The sequence below is a fragment of the Idiotropiscis lumnitzeri genome, chromosome 8 (assembly GCF_059441095.1).
Source record: "Idiotropiscis lumnitzeri isolate Australia: NSW breed Sydney's pygmy pipehorse chromosome 8, RoL_Ilum_1.0, whole genome shotgun sequence".
NCBI classification, from domain to species: Eukaryota; Metazoa; Chordata; class Actinopteri; order Syngnathiformes; family Syngnathidae; genus Idiotropiscis; species Idiotropiscis lumnitzeri.
The window spans coordinates 22301747-22325410 of record NC_142398.1 but is presented as its reverse complement, the minus strand read 5'-3'; the positions used below and the strand labels follow the sequence as shown (position 1 = coordinate 22325410).

At 41.2% G+C, this 23664-nt stretch overlaps 1 protein-coding gene across 1 annotated transcript in view; it reads right to left on the bottom strand.

The window, feature by feature from the left end:
• Positions 1-425: 425 nt before the first annotated feature.
• Positions 426-23664, bottom strand: part of sorcs3a (sortilin related VPS10 domain containing receptor 3a) — an 83983-nt gene continuing 60744 nt past the window's right edge. The window contains exons 8-27 of the mRNA XM_088302479.1: positions 23105-23194; positions 22048-22227; positions 18209-18355; positions 17748-17850; positions 16122-16198; positions 15845-15936; positions 14837-14944; positions 13900-14017; positions 13687-13820; positions 10999-11112; positions 10442-10613; positions 8952-9138; positions 7993-8126; positions 7308-7431; positions 6245-6357; positions 5406-5537; positions 5206-5305; positions 3041-3146; positions 2455-2615; positions 426-2138 (exon numbers count right to left, since the gene is read on the bottom strand). Of these exons, the coding sequence (XP_088158605.1) occupies positions 2080-2138; positions 2455-2615; positions 3041-3146; positions 5206-5305; positions 5406-5537; positions 6245-6357; positions 7308-7431; positions 7993-8126; positions 8952-9138; positions 10442-10613; positions 10999-11112; positions 13687-13820; positions 13900-14017; positions 14837-14944; positions 15845-15936; positions 16122-16198; positions 17748-17850; positions 18209-18355; positions 22048-22227; positions 23105-23194 (2451 nt within the window). The 3' untranslated portion in view covers positions 426-2079. The remainder of the gene's footprint in view (positions 2139-2454; positions 2616-3040; positions 3147-5205; positions 5306-5405; positions 5538-6244; positions 6358-7307; positions 7432-7992; positions 8127-8951; positions 9139-10441; positions 10614-10998; positions 11113-13686; positions 13821-13899; positions 14018-14836; positions 14945-15844; positions 15937-16121; positions 16199-17747; positions 17851-18208; positions 18356-22047; positions 22228-23104; positions 23195-23664) is intronic.

Sequence of the window (23664 nt, the reverse complement as noted above, 5' to 3'; positions counted from 1 at the left end):
GGACCGTGGGCCACCAAAAGCCAACCTTGCATTCATTCTGGCTTATTTATTATTCAAGGCTAAAAAATATTTGATTTTGAAAAATGGCCGACGTCTCTGTCTTACATCCGCCAAGATGCTAATGCTCTCGGCTGCATGACGCTAATATTAAACCCACAAACTCGCAAAATGAGTTAAAAAAAAAGACCACGTACGAAGCCCACACGGCACAATTAGCGACGAACGGATCTTCATAAAGCGTTATGACGAGTTATACATGTTAATACACTTATTGTGTGGCGCTGGTGCAAAAAAATGATGCTTCACCTTCATTGTAATATCTACCCAAAAAAATGGTTTTTGTTTGGATCGTATAGTTGTTCTGTTGTGTCTGTTACGTTACCATAGTGACCATATCAAGATCCATAAAAATACACAAGTGGATATAAGTTTGTTGTTGGAGCGTTTTAATAGTCAGTCAACAACCCGCTTCACCAACACAAAACCCGCCCGCAAACATTTCGGACTTGTGTGACCCCGTCGGCGGCGGAAAAAATGTTTGGCAACCACTGTGTATGAGAGCATGCGATGATGGGCGGGTTCTGGCCAGCGCCAGATTTGCACTGTGGCCACTCGCCTGGTCCAAGAAGGCACAGAATGATTTTATGACATATAGCGACACCAAAAAAAATAAAATAGTAATAATTTGCAGCTGGGCACAATGTGAAATTAGGAAATATGCGCTGTGGATTGAAAAATGGATGTTCGTTATTCTATTTAGAATTGCTCTTCAAACAAGTAAAATGTATGAATATTTGATTATTCAATAGAAATATGAGTAGGATCCTCGGATACAAAAATAATCATTCACTTTAATGTTTTGATTTTTGATCTTTAAAAGATGTCATTGATGAGCAAAAACGTTTGTAAAAAAAATGTATTGATTTTTCACATCACTGTCCAAGCTTTCCTCTCATTCAGAATTCATATTTTACCTGGATCGATTTAACAATCTACGTAAAACCTTTTTTTTCCTGGTTCATAATTCCAGAATATACAAAAACAAAGCTACATTTGTCTCTTTCAGCACGATGAAAATACTTTTCCATAATTAGCCTAGCGCGCTACCGTGCGAGAATTTGTGACGGCTTGCTGCTGCGATATACAGTCAAATACTGTACTTTTTATTTTATGATTTTATCATGAATAAGCGGCTAGCGTTGCACAAAGCTTCAGCACATTGAGAGATGAAGTCAAAATATGCATTTTTACAAAATGTTCTAAAGAGACGGCATAACCATGTAACAAATGATAAGGCAAAATACTTTGACGACTGTTTCCTCTCATAACGTACGTTTCCTCCGACACCAATTTCTTTACTGACGGAGGCAAATGCAAGAATTCAGATAAATTTTTTTTCAGTATACATTTTTATACACAATACAAAATGAAAGTATTAACATTGAACATGGCAATTTTTCAAATGTACATTTCATTTCCAGAAAATTCAGGGTATGAAAATGCGTAGAAAGAGATATACTTTCTCTCAAGATATGTCAAGAAGAGCTCTACTCTTAAAATAAGTCAATGTCATTTTTTTTTTTTTTTTAAATGACTGAAAAACAACTATTTACAATCATTATTTACACAAATGTTGCAACAGGCACTGGTCAATGACCTTCGGAAAACAAAACTTCATTTTTCACAGCACATGACACAATTTGTCTGATCTTTTGCCATGACACACTTTTTAAAAAAAAAAAGCTTGATGGTATTTACATGACAAGTGATCGTGTATGTCGAAGCAATTTCGTTAAATACTTTGTGGTTTTTACATAAGCGGAGATCAAGTATGTTTTTGCCACCTTAATGATGCGTCACCTAGCTGAAATGCGCACAAAACGGGAGTCATGTTTGGTCTTCAGACAATAAAATAATCTCATTGGATACATTTGATTTGCTGCGCGGATGTTGAACGGGACGTCCATGTACGGCTGTAGAAATGAGGCCTCTTAGAAAACTATTCACAGCAGTTGCGTTGAGGATTACAAAACGGAACAAGAGACCGCTTGACACGAGCTGGCTGCACGGTCGCACGCTCTACACGCTAGTACAGTTTGGAATCTCCCTTGTGCTCTCACGGGCGTTGGCGACTCCCCCTGAGGAGACACAAAAAAGAAATACAAAGCAGAAGAAATGATGATCGTTGGGACACCGACTCTGTGATTGGTAAATCGTGATGCACTCAAATTGGTTAAAGAAAAGTGGCATGTTATTTAATATTTGAGGTCTGTGTTGATGCAAAATGCGCATGGAATTAGCTCTTTTTCGTTCTTTTTTTTTAATGAATATTTAAAAAAAAAAAAACAACTCAAGTGCATTTTATTCAAAGGCGCTATTTAATGGATTGAGTGAAATGCTGGTTTGAAGCCCGCTATCCCGGTGACTGAATCTTTTCCGTGGTCCATAACTTACTTTTGACTCTTAAATCCAGTTCTTTCTCCGTGAGTTCTTTGGAGGAGGAGAAGTCATTCAGTGTTATTTTTGGCATGTTGTCACCTTGGCCCACCGAACTAATCATCTCTTGCTCCTTCTCCTGGTTCACCTCCGCGTATATGTTTATCCAAGGTATTTTTCTAAAAACAAGCAAAAGCAGACATTAGAGCTTAAATCGGACAAAAAATGTGGCATGTGTGGAGTTAAAAAAAAAACTCTAAGCAAACGTTGGCCGTTCACATCAAGTCCAATCATTTCCAGTTCACATTGATTCAGTTATTACTTGTCAATTTCAGAAATATTTCTCTTAAGACGAGTGGTAGTCATTCCATCCTCATGAATAATAATGACATTTTTTTTTCTCCGTGGGATAATGATTTTTTTGCGCATCAGCGCATTACTGATGACGTTCTCCTCATAAGCGGCAACATACCGGAATGATGGGAGACGTCAAAATCCAGTTTCCAGACATGACCGTAAATGATGAGAATTGATGGGATCATCAATAATGGATTATTGCAGCTTTCTACGCGAGAAGGTGAAAGTCATCACAAAAGGTTCGTACCTCTTGAATTTGTAGATGAGAAAGACGGCAAGGCCGAGGAAAACCACCGATAAGAGCATCAGCATGGCGGAGCTCCGATGTCGAGGATTGGAGTCCACCAAGGGTGCTGCAGGAACATGGAGTCATTTTACAATTTTACCAAATGGAATTGTCTTTATGTATTAGCAAATTCAAATGTTAATAATAAATGTGACGGTTAAATGATGAATGCCGCCTCAATGTACAACAGTCCTGTAGAAGAACAACTTTGCGTTAAAGTTGCTGCAGAAATGCGAACACTGTCATTTGCTGCTGTCGGATGTCGTAATACGGATGCAGTCATCCTCCTCCTCGCCTCCTGAGTCAAATAAACTCGCAGCGTTTTAATTGATGCTCAGGATGTTCGTTCCAGCTTCATTCTGATTCTGATTCTTTCATCGTAGACAACTTGCTAAGGTGAAGCACTTTTCTTTCTCGGCAGCACTTCTAAAGAGTAATCCATGCCATCGTTACATTTAGGCTACATGTACTTTATTTTGGAGTCAGCCAGCCCTCCCTCAAGCGTCTCCAGTTGCTCCACAATACTGCTGCTCACCTTCTAACTGGAGCTCGGAAGAAGAGAGCACATCACCCCAATCTTGGCTTCTCCTCACTGGCTCCCACTGCACTTTAGTGTTCATATTAAGATACTTCTGTATGTCTTTAAATCTTTCAATGGCCTCTCCGAGCTCCTCCACCTCTACGCACCTGCCCGCTGCCTCAGAACTGCGGACCAAATGAGGCTGGAGGACAAAGCGAAACCTCGAGGGGGATCATGCCTTTTCTGTTGCCGGTCCTTCCCGATGGAATGAGCTTCCATTATTGTTAGGCAAGCCCCGCCCACTCCTTGTCCACCTTTCATTTGAAGACATTTGAATTCTTTAGCTTTCAATTCCACATGAGACTGTCGCTGTTCTGCTGGTACCTATTGTAAATGTCTTTCAATTTGTGTTCTGATTTCCTGCCAATTTACATTCCACCATATGGAACGTGCTTTGTTACGGCTCCAGCTGTTGTGAAATACGCTATAGAAATAAAGTTGGATTGTATAATTACATTTTATGGATGGATGTGTGCGTTCATTTCAAGATTAAATGTGAGTGTGTAAGGTATGCTTGGTGCTGAATTACATTTTTTTATATAGATGTCTGGAAAAATGTTCTTTGCTGCGAGGGTCCGCAACAAAACTTGTCCGGTCACATTCTGCTCGAACAAGAACAAGGCCCAGAGGCAGCATGACTCAAATGACAGACGTAGGAAACCTATTTGAAGGAGGGCAGATGTTTGTTTGCCCGGATTCTTCACAGAACACTTCGTAGTTGTGTTTTTTATTCTTAGTTGCAGTTGGAGGCCTCACTAATTTCGTTCTTTCTTCACTATCATGTTATGCGAGACAGAACGCTGCCTTTGTCCTCAGGACTACATTTCTAGTTTTAAATTATTTCCATCCATGAGCTTCTTTTCCCCACAAGGGGGCGTGCTGGAGCCTTGCCCAGATACCTTCGGGCCGTAGGCGGGGGGCACTCTGGACTGGTTGCCAGCCAATCGCAGGGCACACGTAGACGAACAACCGTCCGCGCTCACAAACACACCTAGAGACAATTTGGATTGTTCCATCAAATTTGTCCTACAAATGATTTGTGAGTCCTCAGAACGCAACAGAAAAGTATTACAATTAAAAAATGTTTTTGGAATGTGGGAGGAAACTGGAGTACCCGGAGAAAAGCCGCGCAGGCACGGGGAGAACATGCAAACTCCACACCGGATGGCCGGTGCCGGAATCGAACCCACGACCTCCGCACTGTGAGGCGAAAGTGCTAACCGGTCGGTTACGTTGCCGTTCTTCTTTCATTTCACTTTATATTGTGGTTTTATAATTTGTAGAAAGGCACCTTTTGATCAAATGAGTTAGTGTTGTTATTATTATTCTCATAAAAAAACAACAACTTGATTTTAATGAGGAAGGAACGCGGTGTTCAGAATTTCAAGAAACTGTGTTTTCAAAGCGCACCAATGAATTATTAGCATTGCTGATGACTTTTTGGTGTGACAATTACACAAGGGAAGCAAAAACAAAAACATGAAGACGGTGAAAACGAAATTTATTCAAACCAAAAAAAAAAGAAAGAATAATAAAAAACTCTTACCCAGCGTGAGCTGCGTGTTATATACAATGACCCTCACGCCAGGCTTCAACTCGAACTCCACCAGGTTCTGGTTCAGTGCACTTACAATAATGTTTGAAACCTGTTCAGAAATAGAGCAGGCTTTTATTTGTTTTTTTTTAACAACAACATGATTATATCTAATTGAACAACTTATAAAAAAAAATTGTTACGACTCCTACTTGGTCTAGTTCCTCCTCAGTCTTTTTCTTGTCCCGCGACTGGTTTTTGTGCGGTAAGAGGAAAAGCTCAGCAGCAGTCGGAACTCCGGGGAAGACGGCCACCAAAAGCTGTTCTTCGGGGAACTCGGCCACCTGTGGACAAGACGGCAACAAGAAAGAATGCGCGCTTAAGAAAGGGAGACACGTTCGCTGAAGCAACGGTGTCATCATTGCCCTTATGATTTCCCGTCTTTTTTTTTTTTTTTGTTTGACAAAACCCAAATGTAAATTGTTGGAAATGAACATAGGACAGCCGCATTTTCTCAAGATAATTATGGTTAATGTAATCCCGAGTCAACACGTAATAAAAATACAAAACCTTCAAACCTAATCACGCTTGCAATTTGCCGGAATCGTTACGGAAACATTTCAGTCTGCTAAATGTATACGCACACATGCACGTACGCGCGCACGCGCAGCAAAATATCAATAGATCCCTTCCACGAAGCCTCTTCAGAAGTTAGCAGATCATTTCATACAGCGCGTGTGCGCTCGGTGTGACTTTTAAAATTAACGAATTAGAGCTATGAGGCAATTTCCTGAGGGAAGTCGTCGTCTTCACACCTGTCTGATGATGAATCGCCGGGTGGCCCGAGGGTGTTCTCTTGCCGCACCAACGACTTCAGAGTATTGGACAGCACGGTTAATGGGGATATGGGAAATAATTGAGAAAAACCCAGACGGGGAGTCATATAGCCGATACGAAGACAGAAAGGGAAGCACATGAAAGACGGAGCGACGGGGAGAGGTGGGAAAGGGAAAGGAGACGGAGCATCGGTGAGCAAATGAAAATCACTCACTTGGAGAACGGCCTTCTTAATTACTCTCCCCACATCCTGCCTCCACTCGGATAAATCGGGGTTGAACTCATCCAGATTTGGGGAGAACGATAAAAGAAGAGATTTGAAGAATTCTGTCAAGGAGAGCAAACGTTTAATTCACTCGCCGTCCGAGCACGTCATGAGGTTCCTGCACTTATGGTGGCCAAGAAAAGTTCTCAACAATTGCAAAAGCCACAACCAAAGTATCTGAAAGGACGCAAAGCTGGAATCGTCATTTTAAACCGTACGTCCATATGATATCATTATCCACGGAATACTAAGAAAACTGCGACGAATTGGATGGGAGGAGGGGTGTGCTAGAAGAGAGGGAGATCCGTGTGTAACGATGACGGAACGGGTTGATGGGCGTTGGTGTCGCCGAGTTGTAACAATAATAAATAAATGACCGTCTGCCGTTGTGTCTTTTGAAGACGCTACAATACTTTGAAAAGCGCAACATGACAGTTTGACTTCAACTTATTTTTGCAACTTGTCTTATCAAAAGCGCAATTTAGCGCCTCAGCCTTGTTTTATCTTGACATGACCTCGACATTTGCGACGTCTAATACGTGGCTGGCAAGTGACAACGGTGCACCTTGGAACCCGTCGTACACGCGGAGAAACGAGAATACCACGAAGAAATAATTTCGGTCCTTGCTACAGCGACACAAGCTCCAACAAGAAAACAACAATTTTGTTTTTATTCCTATTCCGGATTTTGCGACTTTTTCCGTCTGGCGGCAGTTTCGCATTCACTTCCGTTGTGGCTTTTGCAATCGCGCTGTCGTTGAATGTTGTTGCAATTGTTGCGACCTTTCTGAACCACCGTATGCTCGACTTTTGGGCTAAATGCACAGCGATTACTTACCGACAGTCATCTCTATATCATTACTGCCTGCTGATTAAAAAATAATAATAATCTTTCCCAGAAATTGGCTTCATTCCAGATAATGACATCCAAAATTAGAGTCTGAAAAGGTTATCAGTGTGACTCCGATGGCTGCTTTTCATTGATGAGTTTGAAGAAAAACGATTGACTTACCACGAACGGCGATGGTTTTGCTATCTTGGAATATGAGGTTGGCGGCGGCCACTTGAACTGTGAGCGAATACGTCCCCTCGTTGGGAAAAGTGGAGGAGACGCTCCCGTCCAGCGTGACCAGCGGCTTCGCACAAATAGAGAAAGCTCCGTCAGACGTTATATCACATAGACGTCGATTTTCCCTGTGGACGTTCTCGGCTATAAAGTTACCGAGAGTTTGTTTTTTAACGCTGTTGAACGTCTATCAAAAAGCGGACAAACCACAGAGGACACTTTTGGCTTGTTTGCTCACATAACTTGGGCTTTGCTGTAAACGCACAGCAGGAACATTTTTTTTTTAATATATGAATAAAACGAAAGTCTTGGTCTCATTTTACATACCACTAAAAGCTGGCATTTGAACAAGCGTGCTTGGAATTTAAATCAGGAGTCCTCAATCCTGTTCCTCGATGGCCGCCGTCCTGCTTGTTTTCCGACTGTCCCTGCTTGGAACACACCTGATTCAAATGATCAGATAATCAGCGAGGTAGCTCGAGAACGATCTTGATCATTTGAATCGGGTGTGCTGTAGCACGGAAAGATGGAAAACCGGCAGGACATCGGCCCTCGAGGAACAGGAATGAAGACCCCTGCTGTAAATCGTCTCTGTATACACAAGCACCGCGGACAACGTTCATAGAGTTACCTCGGTGGTGTTGCCGAGCCACCAGAAATAGGTGACGGTGCGTGGATGAGTGGGGAGGACGACTGCTGAGAAGTTCACTTCCTTGTTTCGGATGACCACAAAGGGAGCGAGAAGCTGGACATGCTCCACAGGACCTAAGAAAAGAAGAATGCAAGAGAGCAAAAGAAAAATGAAATCTGGCCTAAAACATATTTTGGGGGATTAGAAAAAGATAACCATTGCACCATGTGTCGAAATGAGCATCCATAAAATATTTAGCCATTTCTGTTCAACAAGAAATATTACAACCTACACTTTACCTGAAATGTTCCAAGTGTTGCAAATTTCTTTATTTTGTGAATTATGGATCATGGAAATATTTATGCATTTGGAAACATGAAAATATATAAATATATGCAATATGGCATCTTTATGCAAAATGAAACGAGTTAATTGGGATTATTATTGTGAATATGAATTACGGACACAATTTTATATCTGAATAGAAAAATAAAAATATATATCTGAAGCCCCTGCATGTTAGATTTTCTGTACTCATATTTTTTTTTTTGTGGTGCTTTGAACATTCAGTCAAAAACGATAAAAAAAATGTCTTGGTTAGTGTTCAGTCATCCAAAGAACACAAACATTTTTGCAGAAATGACTTGCATAAAATAATCCAAATAATCGATTTGTTACTGTTAGGGCACGTAATAACAAGTTCAAGAATATTTTAATCTTAAAATAATTGGACATACTTTTAAGATTTTTTTTTCCCTTTATTTTTAATTTTCATCCTAATAGCGAGCGTTTCATTCTAGCATATCACAATTCATTTTAAAAATGCTAACTCAATCCTAATCCCTCCGCAGAATTTTAATTGAACGCTCCTTAATGATACGATCGCTAAAAGTAATCATTTCATTGAGCATAACAAATGCAACAGCAAAAATGTACTTTTCAACAACGTGGACACTCACACATGACATGCAGATAGAGTGTTGTTGTGTCATAGCCGAGGGAGTTTTCGGCCAAAGCCGTGACACTAAATATCCCCGCAGACTTGTAGACGTGTTTGATGCCCTCTTCAGCCCAGCTGAGGTTCGAATACGACACAGCTATGCCATCGCCAAAGTCAAGTTGGATGTTTGTCCGTATAGAATCACCCTGAAAGACAGCACAGATCAATATTGAGACTCAACACTTCATTTCTATAAATCACTTACAGTGTATACATTTCAAAGAATAATTTATGCAAGAATCCTAGAAAATCACAATGTCCCATCATCCCTGGTGAGCTATTTTTGGAAGAGTCCCGCGGGCAACTTGCGTGGTCGTTGGTGAGCCCCGCGACCGTACATGCACACTTTACGGCCAAGAGATTTCAAAAGAAGGCAGACGCGAGGAAATGAAATTCACAGAGGCAAAAGGACGTTGAAATTGAAATGGGATAAACTGAATGATTCAGACATATTTGACAAGTCATATATTTTGACATGCGCACACCCAGAACAAGACAACCGGAGGTCATTTTGGAGGACGGCGAATTCCTACACACAAGTGATTTTTTTTTTTCCCCGAAGAATCACAAACAGCAGCAAAAATCAAATAAGTATCTGCTGTAGTATAAAAATAAATGCGCTCGTTCGGCTGTTCTTTTCGGGGAGCGAAAAATATAATTCTCTTCTTGGTGATAAAATCGGAGTCATCATGCAGTCATGCTTGTAATTGGACATAATTGAAGACAAGACGAAGCTTTGTCGTGTGTACAAATGATATCGTTTAGGCTTATGTGATTTCATCTAAATTGGCACGATGAAAAAAGGGAGCCAAAAGGTCAGATAATGCAAATGCGGGGGGAAAAAAAAAAGGTTGAAGGATGTTAGTCACAACTGTAATTCGAAATGAAATGGGGTCTGTAATAGCGTATCACCACGATAAAATCCAACATGGATGAGGTTATATGAATCCAACAGCAGCACTGTTAAGCACGTGGTTACACTTGTAGTAGGACGAATTGAAATGGGTCAGAGCAGGCCGACGTGACTCGGTTAGTGACGATTACACGGACGGACGAAAATCCACTTTGGTCCTTACATAGTCCAGCTGGGTTTTTTTTTTTTTTTTTTAGTTTCCCGTAAAAATCATCGAATGTCAGCAAAACGGGTGTCGGTCAGTGACGGACTGGACCAATGTTCCCGTTATATTTCACTCGTCGTTTGAGCAAGTTATACGTGTCAAGACGGTCTTATTGCTTGCAAAATCCAAAGTGTTTCTACCGAAGCAAACGCATTGCTTCTTCCTTGCCAGCATGATCTCATTAAACGTTAATTACATTGATACAATCGGATAAATAGCTTCATTTGTCAACATGTCGAGGTCAGAGATGCTCTGGTCTTGCGATTCAACTTCAAGTGCAGCAAAACGTTTGCGTTGTGTCATGTCGTGTCGTGTCTGTATGTGTTCTCACCTGATCCAGATGAACCAGGAAGGTAACGTTCGTGCCCAGGTTGGCAGACAATTTGCCATCTTTGGTGGTCAGCAAAAGTCCCTTTGGCGCCTTCTTGGGGCATTGTTGCTTTCGAGCGGTGTACATTTCTTTTACTCCCTTGGTGCAGTTATTTAACACCACTTTACGGTATCTTCACAAAGACACACAAGTGGACGTTTAAATTGCGTTTTGCAGTCATTAAAAAAAAAAAAAAATCATTCTTGGAGATGATGACAAGCCCCCTGACTGTCACGACTATATTTGGTCAGCTCATTATTCAAAATAATCCCTTCAGTTAAATTTGAGCTCTCATTGTTATCGGTGGCAAAAAAAAAAAAGACATTTTCAAATCGAAAGTAACATGTTTTAAATAAGCGGATTGTAAATGTCGGTAAATGCATTTTAATTCTCATGGCTGTTGTTCGGATGGACGACCTGCATTGTTCTTGTGGTTGTTTTTCATGATTCTTGACGTGGATATTTAGGTTCTACATAAAGCGAAGAATATGCCGATCAGGTCGTCGGACCATTCTCACCCTGTGCTGTTGAGATAGTTCTGACCAAGGCTGCAGCTTTTGGAGGTTGACGAGGGATTAAACCAAAAGGAGGGCCTGCAGTTCCCGTTGCCGCGGGCCTCATATCCATAGTCACTGTCAGACAACAAAGGAGACGAGCAATCAATCACATGATTTACGCGATTAGCAAATATTGATTTGATCTACTCTTGACAAATACGTCGGCCCGATATGTGGAATATTTTGTATCGTGCCTGGTCCGCATTGGAGCGACTTTAGCATGAGAACGACGAGTTGCTCGAGCTGAAACATTCAACATTCCAGAACAGGGCTACTCAATCCAACACACACTCGCAAACACAAAAGCAATTTGGAAAATGTTATCGGAATCAATTAGGAACAAGACTAATCCAAAAGTCATCAACGTCATTACCGTTGCAAAACAATACTGAGGAATGTTCCTTGAGCCAGCAAGGTGTGAAATCTTTGGAGTCTTTGGAGCGTTACGCTGTGTGCGCGTAAGCCTCTTTAAAGTCAACCTCTCCACTCTGGAACGTTTTAAGATGAGGAGGGACTTTCAAGGCTAAAATGATTTACGAATAGCTTTTATCGAGGATCAACTCAGAATTATACGTGTGCCCCGCCCCCCCGGAATCTATCTTTAATCTGGCCTTTAAGAATTGCATCACACGGTGCCATTAAGCTCGAGAATTCTTTAGGAAAGCAGGCCCGTGTGTTTGTCCTCACTTATTGGAACTTTTTTTTTTCACTTGTCAAATTGTGTAAAAAAAAAAAAAAGAGCATTCCCCAAAGAAATAGCATATTTTCCAGACGATAAGCCGCTACTTTTTCCGAGATTTTGAACCATGCGGTTAATACAACGGGGCAGCTTTTCTGTGGATTTTTGAGCTACAATCACTCAAAAAAAAAAAAAAAAAAACAGAAACTTTGTAGAAAGGATTTTGTCACGTGGGTTCAGGAAGACTTGAGAAAAAAACAGTCTGTCACAACATGGACAAATGTAAGCAAACGCTACCATGACAACACCGAGAAACGCTGACGGCTTCTCTGGACAGCGACTTCAAATGAGATGGGCTCGACGCCCAGTGGAAAAGTATCACGTGGTCTGACGAGTCCACGTTTGAAATTGTCTTAGTGAATCATGGACGTCGTGTCCTCTGGGCCAAAGAGGAAAAGGATCATCGCATACGTTATCAGCTTCGCACAAAATTGAAAAGCCAGCATCTGTGATGATATAAGGGTCTTTTAGTGCGCATGAGATGGTGCACGTTTGTGGAGGAGCGATGAAAGTTAGCGTCTCGGTTTTTGCAGCCATTCAACGTCTTCATCAGGATCACGGACATCCGTGCTTATTTCAGCAAGACAATCTCAACAATGTGGCTTTGTAGTCCAAGCAAGGCGAATACAAGACCTGTCTCTCGTTGAAAATGTGTCCTGCATGATGAAGCGCAAAATACAACAAAGGAGACCCCAGCAGTTAATCGCAGCAAGGGAAATCAAACCAGAGTTCGATTCAATCCATCCAAAAGGTTTCTTGTGTGAAAGCGCCAAGTCCATCGGGAGAGGCCCCCCCGGTGAACGCGTCCGGGGTAAGTCGTAGACTGGATCATGAAATGAACAAGTACCGTCTAGTTATGGGATGAGATGATCACAATCATTAAGAAGAGGGAGCAAATGGTCTAATTATTATTATGTTTGTTCCGTAGATTAAATGTCAGACAATGAGAAAATAGATTTAGGCATCTTCAGAATAAGAAGAAAGCAAAAAAAATAAATAAATACGACAATAATGACCCCCCCAAAAAAAACAAAAAAAAAAACAGAAGTGAGACAGAGTAAAATAATAGAAGCAACTTTATGCTAGTTTGATAGAAATTAATGAGTGCATACATTGTGGACTGCTCCCCAAAAACTATTTACATCGCACTGTAGTCTCTGTTGTTATGAAATAAAAAGGCAAACCATTAAAGATTTGCATACAAATTGAAATTATTACCATCCAAATGACTTTGCCATCTTTTAATTGGAACAATAACAAAAACATATTTTACTCTCAGACGCTGGAGTCAGACATTATAAGCATGTTGTTTAAAACGATTCAAAACTCATCATGTCATTGGAAACGCTCTAGCATGTAAAAGAATAAATTAGGAAAATCAACGATGGCTTACGGTGCCATGCAAAAATGCTTTTTTTTTTTTTCTGATGAAACTGGGTCAGACATCCCTGTAAATGTGGAGAAATAAGGATGGAAATTAAATACCCACTTTGTACGTTAGTCTAGCTCAAGCAGATTCCAGTGAATCATTTTCAATTAAAACAGATTTCTTGCTTCATCTTGTAGTCATCGTGGCAGAATTTCCAGAAGTGCACACACAAATGCCATAACACAAGAACATTACAGTCGACTAATTAATGCTCATCAAATTCTGTTTCTATTGATTGATACTTTTTTAAACCTAAAAATTGGTAATACAAAACTGAGATTTCAATCAAGTGCAATTTCCCCCCCAAAAATTTTTTTCTGTATTCCTTCATTTTTTTTTTTGATGCGCCACGCTGCAACAGCTCGCATGGGTCTTTGAAAATACCCAAACTTAGTCTAGTCCGCCCTTGAGCAAGTCTTAAACCGGGCAAGAGCTCCAATTCCTAAATGGGAGCTGTGTTGATTTTTAAGGTTCGTCTTACCATTCGAAATCATGGGCTCGGCAAATACACGACTCAGCCGACAGGATTCTTGAGTAATCTTTTCCTAGCATGCAGTAGTTCCCTGGCCTGCGTTTCATGTAAATCTGTTTTTGTCCCATAACACATGGCTCACCCTGCAGGGAGACAAAAAAAAAAAAAACGTTTAAATGGCGATATTGTCATTGCATGTCCAGAAACATGGAGAGGAATTACCTGATTGTGCAAGTGCCATGTTTGGTAATCCTCCTCTGTACATTTCTTACTGAAAATGGACTTATAGTCTATCTTGATGAGCTGCCACTCAGAGCGGTGGCTGAAGTGTCCAAAAAATCTGAAGAACAATGCATAAAAATAGAGCTACTTTAAAGAGGTCGTCAACTCAAAAGAATTCTTTGCAAAAAAAAAAGGAGAAGTCTAAACATTTTGGCATTTTTGATTAGTATTGCATTTTTAGAATAAGCAGCAAAATCCACACATTTTTAGACATCTCAGGGGCGGCCATTTTGTCACTTATGCCGACTGAAAATGACATCACAGTTGCGCTGGGCTGAGATAACGACCAATCACGTCTCACCTATTCTATGAAGCCGAGCCAAAATGGCCGCCCCCTGAGATGGCCAAAAACGGGTGGAGTTTGCTGATGAATCAATGAATCAATGAACAATCCGAATGCCATGTTTACACTAGCGGTGCGGCATAAAACATTTTTGAAAAACACTTTAAAAACACTTGACATGTAATTATTGGATGAGTGGGTCAAAGAGTAAAAAGTCTGGCTATGAAAGTCAAGTTACAGTGCTATTCAAACCCAAAAATCTTTTACATGTACCACATTATTTTTTATATATATTGAAAAATCCAAAATGTGGAATTGGAAAAGTGGAAAAACAAAAAACAAAGCCAGATTTTTTTTCATGTCATTAAAAGTGTAACAAATTTCATAAACGATCCTTTTACTGACAATTGAAAATGTTGCCTAAAATGACATTTTATTGCCCCTCATTCTGTTTCGCACGCTCTGCAAAAAAACGAGCCGAGATGACCTCACATGCAAAAAGATTTGAAAACTGACAACATCACAACACACCCGGAAAAAAAACAAAACAAAACAAAAGATAACATTTGCAGTTAGGGAATTTGTTCCACTCACGTCATAATTTGGTTCTCTGCCCCAGCTTCGACCAAAACGCCATCCACGAACAGAGGCACAGAGGAAAAGCTGTGCTGGGTCCATTGCCTCCCTTCGTCAAAGCTGACCCTGTACATGTGTGTCAAAATGCATTCCCATCACAAACTCAGCAACGGCAATGGAAAACAGGCACTCTCTATTGGAGTTCGCTCACAGGGAGGTGGGGGGGGGCTTGAAGGTGCACATCACAATAAACAGACAAGACTCTCGGTCTTTGTGTAATTAGCTGGAGAAAATGTCACTAAATGTCTGCTTATTGAAGTCAAGATTTGCCCCCGCACAATACGAAGAACACATCCATCGAAGGATTATCAGGAGATCCAAAAACATGACAAAAGTAGAACACTTTCATGTGCAACTGCGACTGTGGAAGGGGAGCTTACATCAGCTCTTGATTTTGACAGCATCTCCACACTGGAGCTCAAGTGAGAACAAGTTGGAGTACCCAAGTGGGACATGCAAATTGGGGAGGGAGAGTGAAAGAGAGGGAAGAGAAAGAGAGAGAGAGAGTCCAGCGACAGTCCAAAGTCTTCATTGAGTGCCCAACAGTGAGAGTGAAATGCGCTGCGGCAATATGCATGAAGGGAGCCGTTTTCCTTTTTCTTTCTGGCCAAGAAGTCGCTTGCTCGATAAACAAAAGCATCAGAGTTATTTTAGAGCTGTTGTCATGATGAAAAACAGGAAAACTTTAGTTCGATTTGTTTTTTGGGAGACGAAAACTGACCCAGCGCTCCCAATTGGACGATTAGGGAAGCTTACGTTGCCCGAAAAAAAGCAACAAAAAAAAAACACAAACGCATGCACGCACGGTGAGGACTTGCAAACGCCACACACGGCGGCCACGGGCATGGAATCCCAAAAGTCCGAACTGTGAAGGAAATGGGCCAAGCACTCGTCCAGCATTTGGCGCCATCGAATCATTAGACAATAATCATGGAAAGTGAGAAAAAAAAAATCAAAGCAACATACCATAAGTGTCGGGTTGGCACAGAAGGTTGTTTTACTGCGACAAGGGCCCCTCCTTTGTCCAGAAACCAAACATTGTGCTCCTCTTCAAAAATCTGAACATTTATGATTGGAAATAGAACAGCATTGAGTGGTTAAAAAAAAAAAAAAAAAAAAATATATATATATATATATATATATATATATATATATATATATATATAATTGAAATTTTGCTTTTTAATAACATTTTGAACGACAACAACAAATCTAATAATTTGCAATTTAATGACGCTCTCACCTGCCTCCAGCTATTTCCGGCATCCGACGATATATACATGCCAACATTGTTGTAGGACAGCTCGGCTCCAATATTCCCTGCAGTCAGCAGAATATACGGCAGAACAATAAACAGATAATTGATAACATGTGGGGAGGAGGGTCTACATTTAAAACAAAACTATCACCTTTGATTTACCCGTTTTATGTTTTTTTTTTAACTCCACGAGAAAAAGCGTCGCACGGTTCAAGTTTGGGTGAAATCATCATTTCATGCACAACGGCCTTTCATTCATCCCTCCGGACGACATATAAAAGCGAGCGCTCTCCCCTGCATAGCAACATTCCCTTCAGATTGGCTGCATTCCAGGAGCGGGCTGAAAAGTAGGCAACGCTGCATTTTGCTGCCACGCTGGGCCTGGAGTGGAGAAATGTATCAAAGCTTCGGAGAGTAGCCACTAATCATGCAAGTTGAAATAAATAAATAAATCAAGAAACTCATGAAAACAAAGCCTCTCTCTCTCTCTCTCGCTCGCTCTCTCAGAATTGTTAAAATATCAAGATAAATCCTGGAGCCAAGCCCACACAGCAACTTGCATGATAGCTTGCAACTGTTATTCACTTGAAAGCATCTCAAGCGAGTTTGACGGTGAGCAGTCAATCGCTAATTATTGTTCACTTTGCTTTCCAACAATGAGCCGCGTGGAAAAAAAAAACAAAACAGCTTCCAGTCAACCATGAGACGCATTTAGAGTAGATAGACATCCATTCGCACTTGCAAACTCGGCACAGAAAGGTCAAAGGCCAGATTCAAACCCAGAACTTTTAACAAGGAGCCAGTTTGGTTGCTGCCAGAAAAATAACCACCAACCTAAAAAGCTAACAATTAAATCACAAGATCTGGGTCATTCTGACTGTTGAACAAATTGTTTTAAAACGGTGCTGACTTTGATCGTTTTTGAGTGCCTGCAAAGCCAACATACGCAAGCTTTCAATCCCGCCACCAATGTGATTATTCTGCTCCTCACGCTCCACTCTCAGAGCTGTAAAACTCTTTTTCAGTTCATGTAAATAATACAAGACTGCAAGTTCTCCCCTATGGATGCCCGCAGCTTGCCGACAACATAATGCAATCTTTGCACTCGCTCAAGTCTTAAAAGGCGCAGCGAGCAAAGTAAATCACAAATCGATCACAAAAAGCAAAAGGCTCGGCTACCCGAAAAGGCGATTCGATGTATCGTGGAATTAAACTCATTCACTGCCATTGACGGATATAGACGTCCCAAAAGTGCATTCATTTTATCCAAGCAGGCAGTGAATGAGTCAAAATTTTAATCATGCATATCAGAACCCCTCAAGGGAAAAGTCAACTTGCAATTTGCAAATATTTTGTGTTGCACGCCAGACAAAGAACCAGATGACACACATGAGAGGCATGCAAGGAGAAACTCTGAAGCTTGGGTTGCTTAAGGACACCTTGACAGCAGTCAGGAAGCCGACTTGCAGCGTTCCAAAATCTAGTTTTGACTATTTTGAAATTTTTTTTAAAAAATCTCGCCGGCAAGAAAAACAGTTTGAGAACGTCTGCCGATCATCTTTGCCGCCTTGAACGCAACAAGACGATAATCCACGTTGTCTTCTGTCCTACCTGTGGCAACAATAATCCCCGGTGCAGAACTCTTTGTGGAGATGGCGCCTGACAAGTAGGGGTTCTCTGAAGTTTGGAGTTGAAGATGAAGTGAGCAAAAAGGCTAGAAAAGAAGGCCAAAAAAAGGATTACAAATTTGAAACGGTGACAAGACGCAACGAGACGAGATTACAGCCGAGAGTCGGATGTGTTCAACGGCAGATATGACACTCGCCAGGTGTGATATAAATGATCGTACAAATGAATGTCTTAAGTGACGGTGCTCTGACAGTTTCATGAATTTGCTTAAAATGAAGAAAACCAATGAATGATTAACTTTGGAATGCACAGCCTGCTGCGTGAAGTTTTAAACTGTAATTCCAAAAAATAAAAACAAAAAAACATTTGCACTTTGTGGTTTTTCATTCTTTCCATCGATTTTCTTAAACTCAAGCATGGGGAGGGGGGTCTCTGAGTCTTACCAGAATGCAGTGAATTTCATTTCCATCCAGGTCCGTTGCCGGGGCTTGCAGGAGCCGCCAATCTCGGCCTTTGTTGTAGGTGATGAACGTCTTTACTTGGTTGTCTTGCCGTTTGTTGGCAATCAACATGCCTCGAATGCCCGCCACCTAATGGCCACACACAAGTCACGCGTTTCATTTGAGCGGCATCCTCTGTTGGGAAGTGTTCGTGCTCGTCAGATGACTTTCTAAGAATTTATTGTCACTTGATGTGATCGGCTCAGCGGTTGTAAAAGCGTAATTCGACATGTCATTGATGGTTTCTGCAAATTGAAACAGATTTTGGAGCAAGCTATCACTATGCAACAGTCGTATTACGTTAACTTTATTTATTTTTTTCTTCTTGAGTTTGCTGATTGATAGCTTTCCTTCTTCCCTTTGTGCAAATCTAGCGCCTCAAATGACTTCAGTGTGAAATGCATTGACATTTACGTTGGCGGTATCACATACATATTTGCGCCATCTTGTGATCAAATCGGTGATCACCTTTATTTCAACTCGCCACAAGAATGCTGATTGCGTTCAGACTAACAGCCACAAGACACAAAGCATGCGGTAATAAATTCATCATAAAAGGCATTTATTTCTTTATTTATCGCACAGTTAAATGCAAATGACCTGTTTCTCTTTTACTTTTGTACTTGACAGAATAACAGACACGGTCCGCCAGCAATCTTTCTGATTCAGCTAAGCGTTATCAATAATGACGTCGTTCTGAATCATTCAAACACCGAACGTCACGTTCATGGAAAAGTGACAGCTCGTGAGGACATTGCGTCCTCACAAGGTCGAAGGCCCGGACATGACCATGAGGTTGCGATTTCTGCGCCCCACTTTGGGCAACACAACTCATGTCCAACACACTCAAGTTGTTCCTTTTTTTGCGCTGGTTTGACCTGTCACGATTAGAGAAAGCGGACCGCTTGCTGTCTCGAAATCTTCCGAGTTGATCGGGCTTTCCTGAACCTTCAATCCTGTCCTGGGTCAACTTTCCGCATCAGTACAATGCACTTCCTCTCTCGCCTCAACTATAATGACGGCGTTCTGGCTCTGGTGACACAACGTACTCTCCTTGCAGGTTGTCAAGACACATCTTGGCATCTTGGCCACAAGCCCAGAAGATGTTCATCTTGCAAATATGAGTTGAGACAATATTACAAATATTACAATATATATGACAATAAAGTCTAAATTGGATTTGTTATAAAATTATTGTGTTTACTTGGTACTTAACGATTTTTTTTTTCAGCCCGAAAAAAGCAAATCTGGGTTCTTAAAAAAAGAGTCATGACTTGTTGGGATGTTGAGGAAACGGAAGTGTCGCTGAGTCTTGAGTGTGGCCGGGCAACCATAAATGTCAGATGGATGTGTTTCATGGCATGCATCTACTTCTTCTCAATGGATTGCTTCACTCCAACTTGAGCTCTGCACACAAACGCACGTCGTGATTAGGAGAAGTGATGGCCTTTTTAATGAGCACGCCGCTAACAACCATGCTGGTCAATATCTCGCCTTACTTTCTCTGTCGTGCGAGCCAGCATCAAGTGATAAACGAGTTGAACTTTCGGTGGTGAAAAAGATGGGAATATATAATAGTAAGAAGACGTACAAGATATTCTGCAGACTAACAAGGTCATTACAAGCCCAGAGGCCATGGGAGGGAGCCTCATTAAGCGTAATCTTTTATACTGCATGTTTAGATTTGGCAAGGGGGGGAGGAACATCGCTACAGAACAGAGAAAAGCAACAATAAATCATATGCAGGAGCACACTGGCTTCATTAAGGGACATTTCTTGTATGTTAACATCGACACTTTTACAACAAAGCATTTTCCGGGCTATAAAACGCGCCCGCATATAAGCCGCAGTAACTCATCTTTAAAAATAAATAAATAAAAATATACAAGCCGCACCAGGCTATAAGACACATATATTGAAAAAAAAACTGCATATACAGATCAATTTTGTACTGTGAATGCACATAAAGGTACATAAACAGATTGTTAAAACACGGCAACAACTTTGCTCATTAAAACGGAACAGACCCAAGACAAAAAAAAAATCGAGTATTTTTTTAACTATAGAGCCCCCCCTACCCGTGAAAGAAGAATCTACAGAAAAGCCGCACCGTTGACATCAAATGTGAATTCATGTGATCACTTCCACAAAATCCAAAATACCGTGCCGATCGATTCTCCACTTACACAAGCTGAAGCGGACAAGAGCGAGAACGCGTACGCAAGCCCCGACTGGTTGTATTTCTGACATTTAGCGACGCTAAAGTTATGTTAACTCTCAAGAGGGGGCAGACGCGGCCGGCAGGCGGGCACGGATCTGTACCAGGACTCGACCACAAGTTAGGGTCACAGGTCGCCAACATGGTGCCCCAGTGCAGTGGCGCGGCAAAATCCTGCACACGCGGCAGATGGGGACCCCATGAGGCAGAACCACGGCCACATCTTGCAAAGGAAACCTCTGAGGAAAGATTGCAACAGTAAGATGGTTTCTCTCAGGTTCTTGTGAAACCGGATAAAAAACGCATCCCAAAAACGTTAACGAGGATAAGTGAACAAAAAGAGATTTCTTAGAGAAAAGTGACAGGATAAAAGGAAATGAACACTAAAAGCTTGCAATAAGCAAGCATGAATGACTTAAAAAAAAAAGGAAGCAAGGAGATCATCATGCGCAAAATCGAGCGAGAACCGGGAAAAACAAAGCGACGGGAAGAAATGCTTAACACTGCGACAAGAGGCCTATAAACGCAACTACGGAGTGTAGAAAAACTAACACTTGGTCCAACATTAGTGAGAAAGGTCAAATAATCCGTCGGTGGCGTTGACAATGCCCTTATAAAGTCCCGTGATTGTACGGTGCTGGAGAGAACGCCTCAATTCAGTCAGGTGCTGAATAAAAACAAAAGTACGACATGTCAGAGAGCCAAACCAGGATATTTTCAGCCCACCCCCAAAAAAAAACGGAAATAAATCCAATACATTTGGAGAAAACAATATGAAGATGAGGGTCAACATTCAAGTGGCGTCACATGGCCTTTTCTTTTGTCATTAATGTCAACTCGCCTCCCAAAATATCAGAAAGTTGTGCAACAAAGCTTTTAACGGGCCTTTTTTTTTTTTCAACTTTGCTCATTAAAACAGGACAGACCCAAGAGAAACAAAAAAACCATTTCAAGATTTGTTTAGCATATTTTCTGAACTATAGAGCGCCCCCTATCAGTGAAAGAAAAATCCACAGAAAAGCTGCACCGTTGTATTTGCGGAATGGTTCAAAATCTAAGAAAAAAAATTTTAATGAAGAAAGTATGAAAATGGGTGATTTCCCTTCTAAACGCTCTTTCATATCCGTCTTCAATCGAGGTAAAACTTGATATTAAAGGGGAAGTCCACCGCAAAATTTTCTTGACAAGAATATGTTCTATGCAGGCCCACAAGTCGATACACGGCATACTGATTCATCTTGCGTTTGTGGAACATGAGTTAAGCCGTTTTTAGCCTTCTCAGGAGGCGTCCATTTTGTCTGAAAATGACATCTTCAGTTGCTCATGCCTCAGCTTCAGAAAAGTGCGGTGATTGTTTATTTTCAGTCGAGGGAAAGTGACAAAATGGCCTCCCCCAACTATTTAAGTTGTTACAAACTGCAGTCGTGCACCCTTTCCGCTGATTTTAATAGTCACGGTGCAGATGGGTTACGGCCGCTTCCAAATTGAAGTCAGAAAATTATAGTCCCTTGTGACTTGGAAGTTTCCTTCCGTACAGTTGTGGCCAATTTCACTCGGAGCGTACCTCATACAAATCCAGCATCTGGTTCCCTCCTATGCCTTTAGTGGTCTTGACATTTTCCATGGCCAAGGTGAAGTAGATGCCTCTCGTGTCGGACAGGTAGAGGTTATAGGTGTCATTCTGGTTCCACTCTTGCACTGCGGCAAATACTTGCTTCTCATCTGTGCTGACAATGTGTAAATCCTAACAAGGAGCGGCGAGAGATTAAAAGGAGTTATGAGCGGAGGGTCAGAAGGGTGAGATTAGAGCATGATGTGCTGTGAATAACGACAGTTAACGACAAACTGCGCCGTATACTTGGCAGAGCGGCTTGGGATACAAGAAGAAGTTTAACTTCTTGACTTTTTATCGTGATTACTGAGATGAATTTATTTGATTCATTTTAACAGTCTTTGACTTGACGTGTCTGATTTTGACTTTATGGAAAGCATTTTGTATGAGGCTGTGGTAGTTTTTAAGCGCTCTGTACATAAAATTGAGCTGAGAACATCCAGGTTTGCTTTTGCAACCTGTAGCAGTGTTTGTTTGTTTTTTTTTTGGGGCATTGGCATGCTCTCTAGCGTACTCCAATGGTATCTATTCTTGTTTCATGTTTTACTCATCATAGCCAGCCAACAGAGATGTTGTGGCAGGTGCCAGAGAGTTCTCGAAAGCCTTGGAAGACACTTTTGGATTTTTCTTCACCTCATTCAGCATTCCGCACTGTGCTCTCGCGGCCACTCCTTGTAGAGTCGCGACAGTGTTGAACTTTCTCCTTTCCTAGAAATTCTTTCAGAACGTGGACTGATAATCATTGAAATGGTGGCGTGTATGTCGCCATCTAGAGGTGATGCATCTGAAGCGCGCTCGAATCGCACGTATTGATGTTTAGTTTAAACATGCACTTTGCGTCTTGTTGTGACGTCGATGATGATCAGCTCAAATTTTATGAACAATTCATGCAGAAATCCAAGATATCACAAACTGTTCTCAAACTTTTTTCAAGCAACTGTACATATACATTGATAGACACAATGAACTTGATTGAAGTTTCCAAAAAGCAAAATGTGTTCCAACCTACCTTTGGCAAGGAATATTTTGGAAGTTTGATTTGGATGAATAGGTCTCTCTTGTAGGAAACATAATAAGTAGCTCTTCCCGACGTTGGTACCTACAAGACATTATTCTCAGTCATTTAAACTGGGCATATTTTTTTCATTCGTCATTTTTCTGAATATTAGGGCTGCAACTAACGATTCTGGCAATAATTGATTTATCTGTCAATTATTTTTTCGATGAATCAACAAATCAGTTAAAAATCCATCCCGTTATTCCAAAAGAGAATATGATTTCAAATTGACCGTGCAGAAATGGACACAAACGACAGGTTTCAGCATGAGCTTCCCAGACTCGTTAAAGAAATAAATGAAGGAAGAAGGCTTTAGATTTAAATATGTATAAAAACACGGTCAGTAGAAGACGTTGCCTGCTGGCATCCAAGCGGACCTCTTCCGTGTCTACGCTCTCCAAACCACGGCGGAGGCATTGCGGCGGCAAACGCGGTGGCCAGCTGGCGAAGTTAAAAAGGGAGTCCCCATTTCTATTTTATCTTGTGCTCTTTGTTGAGACATTTGGTACTGC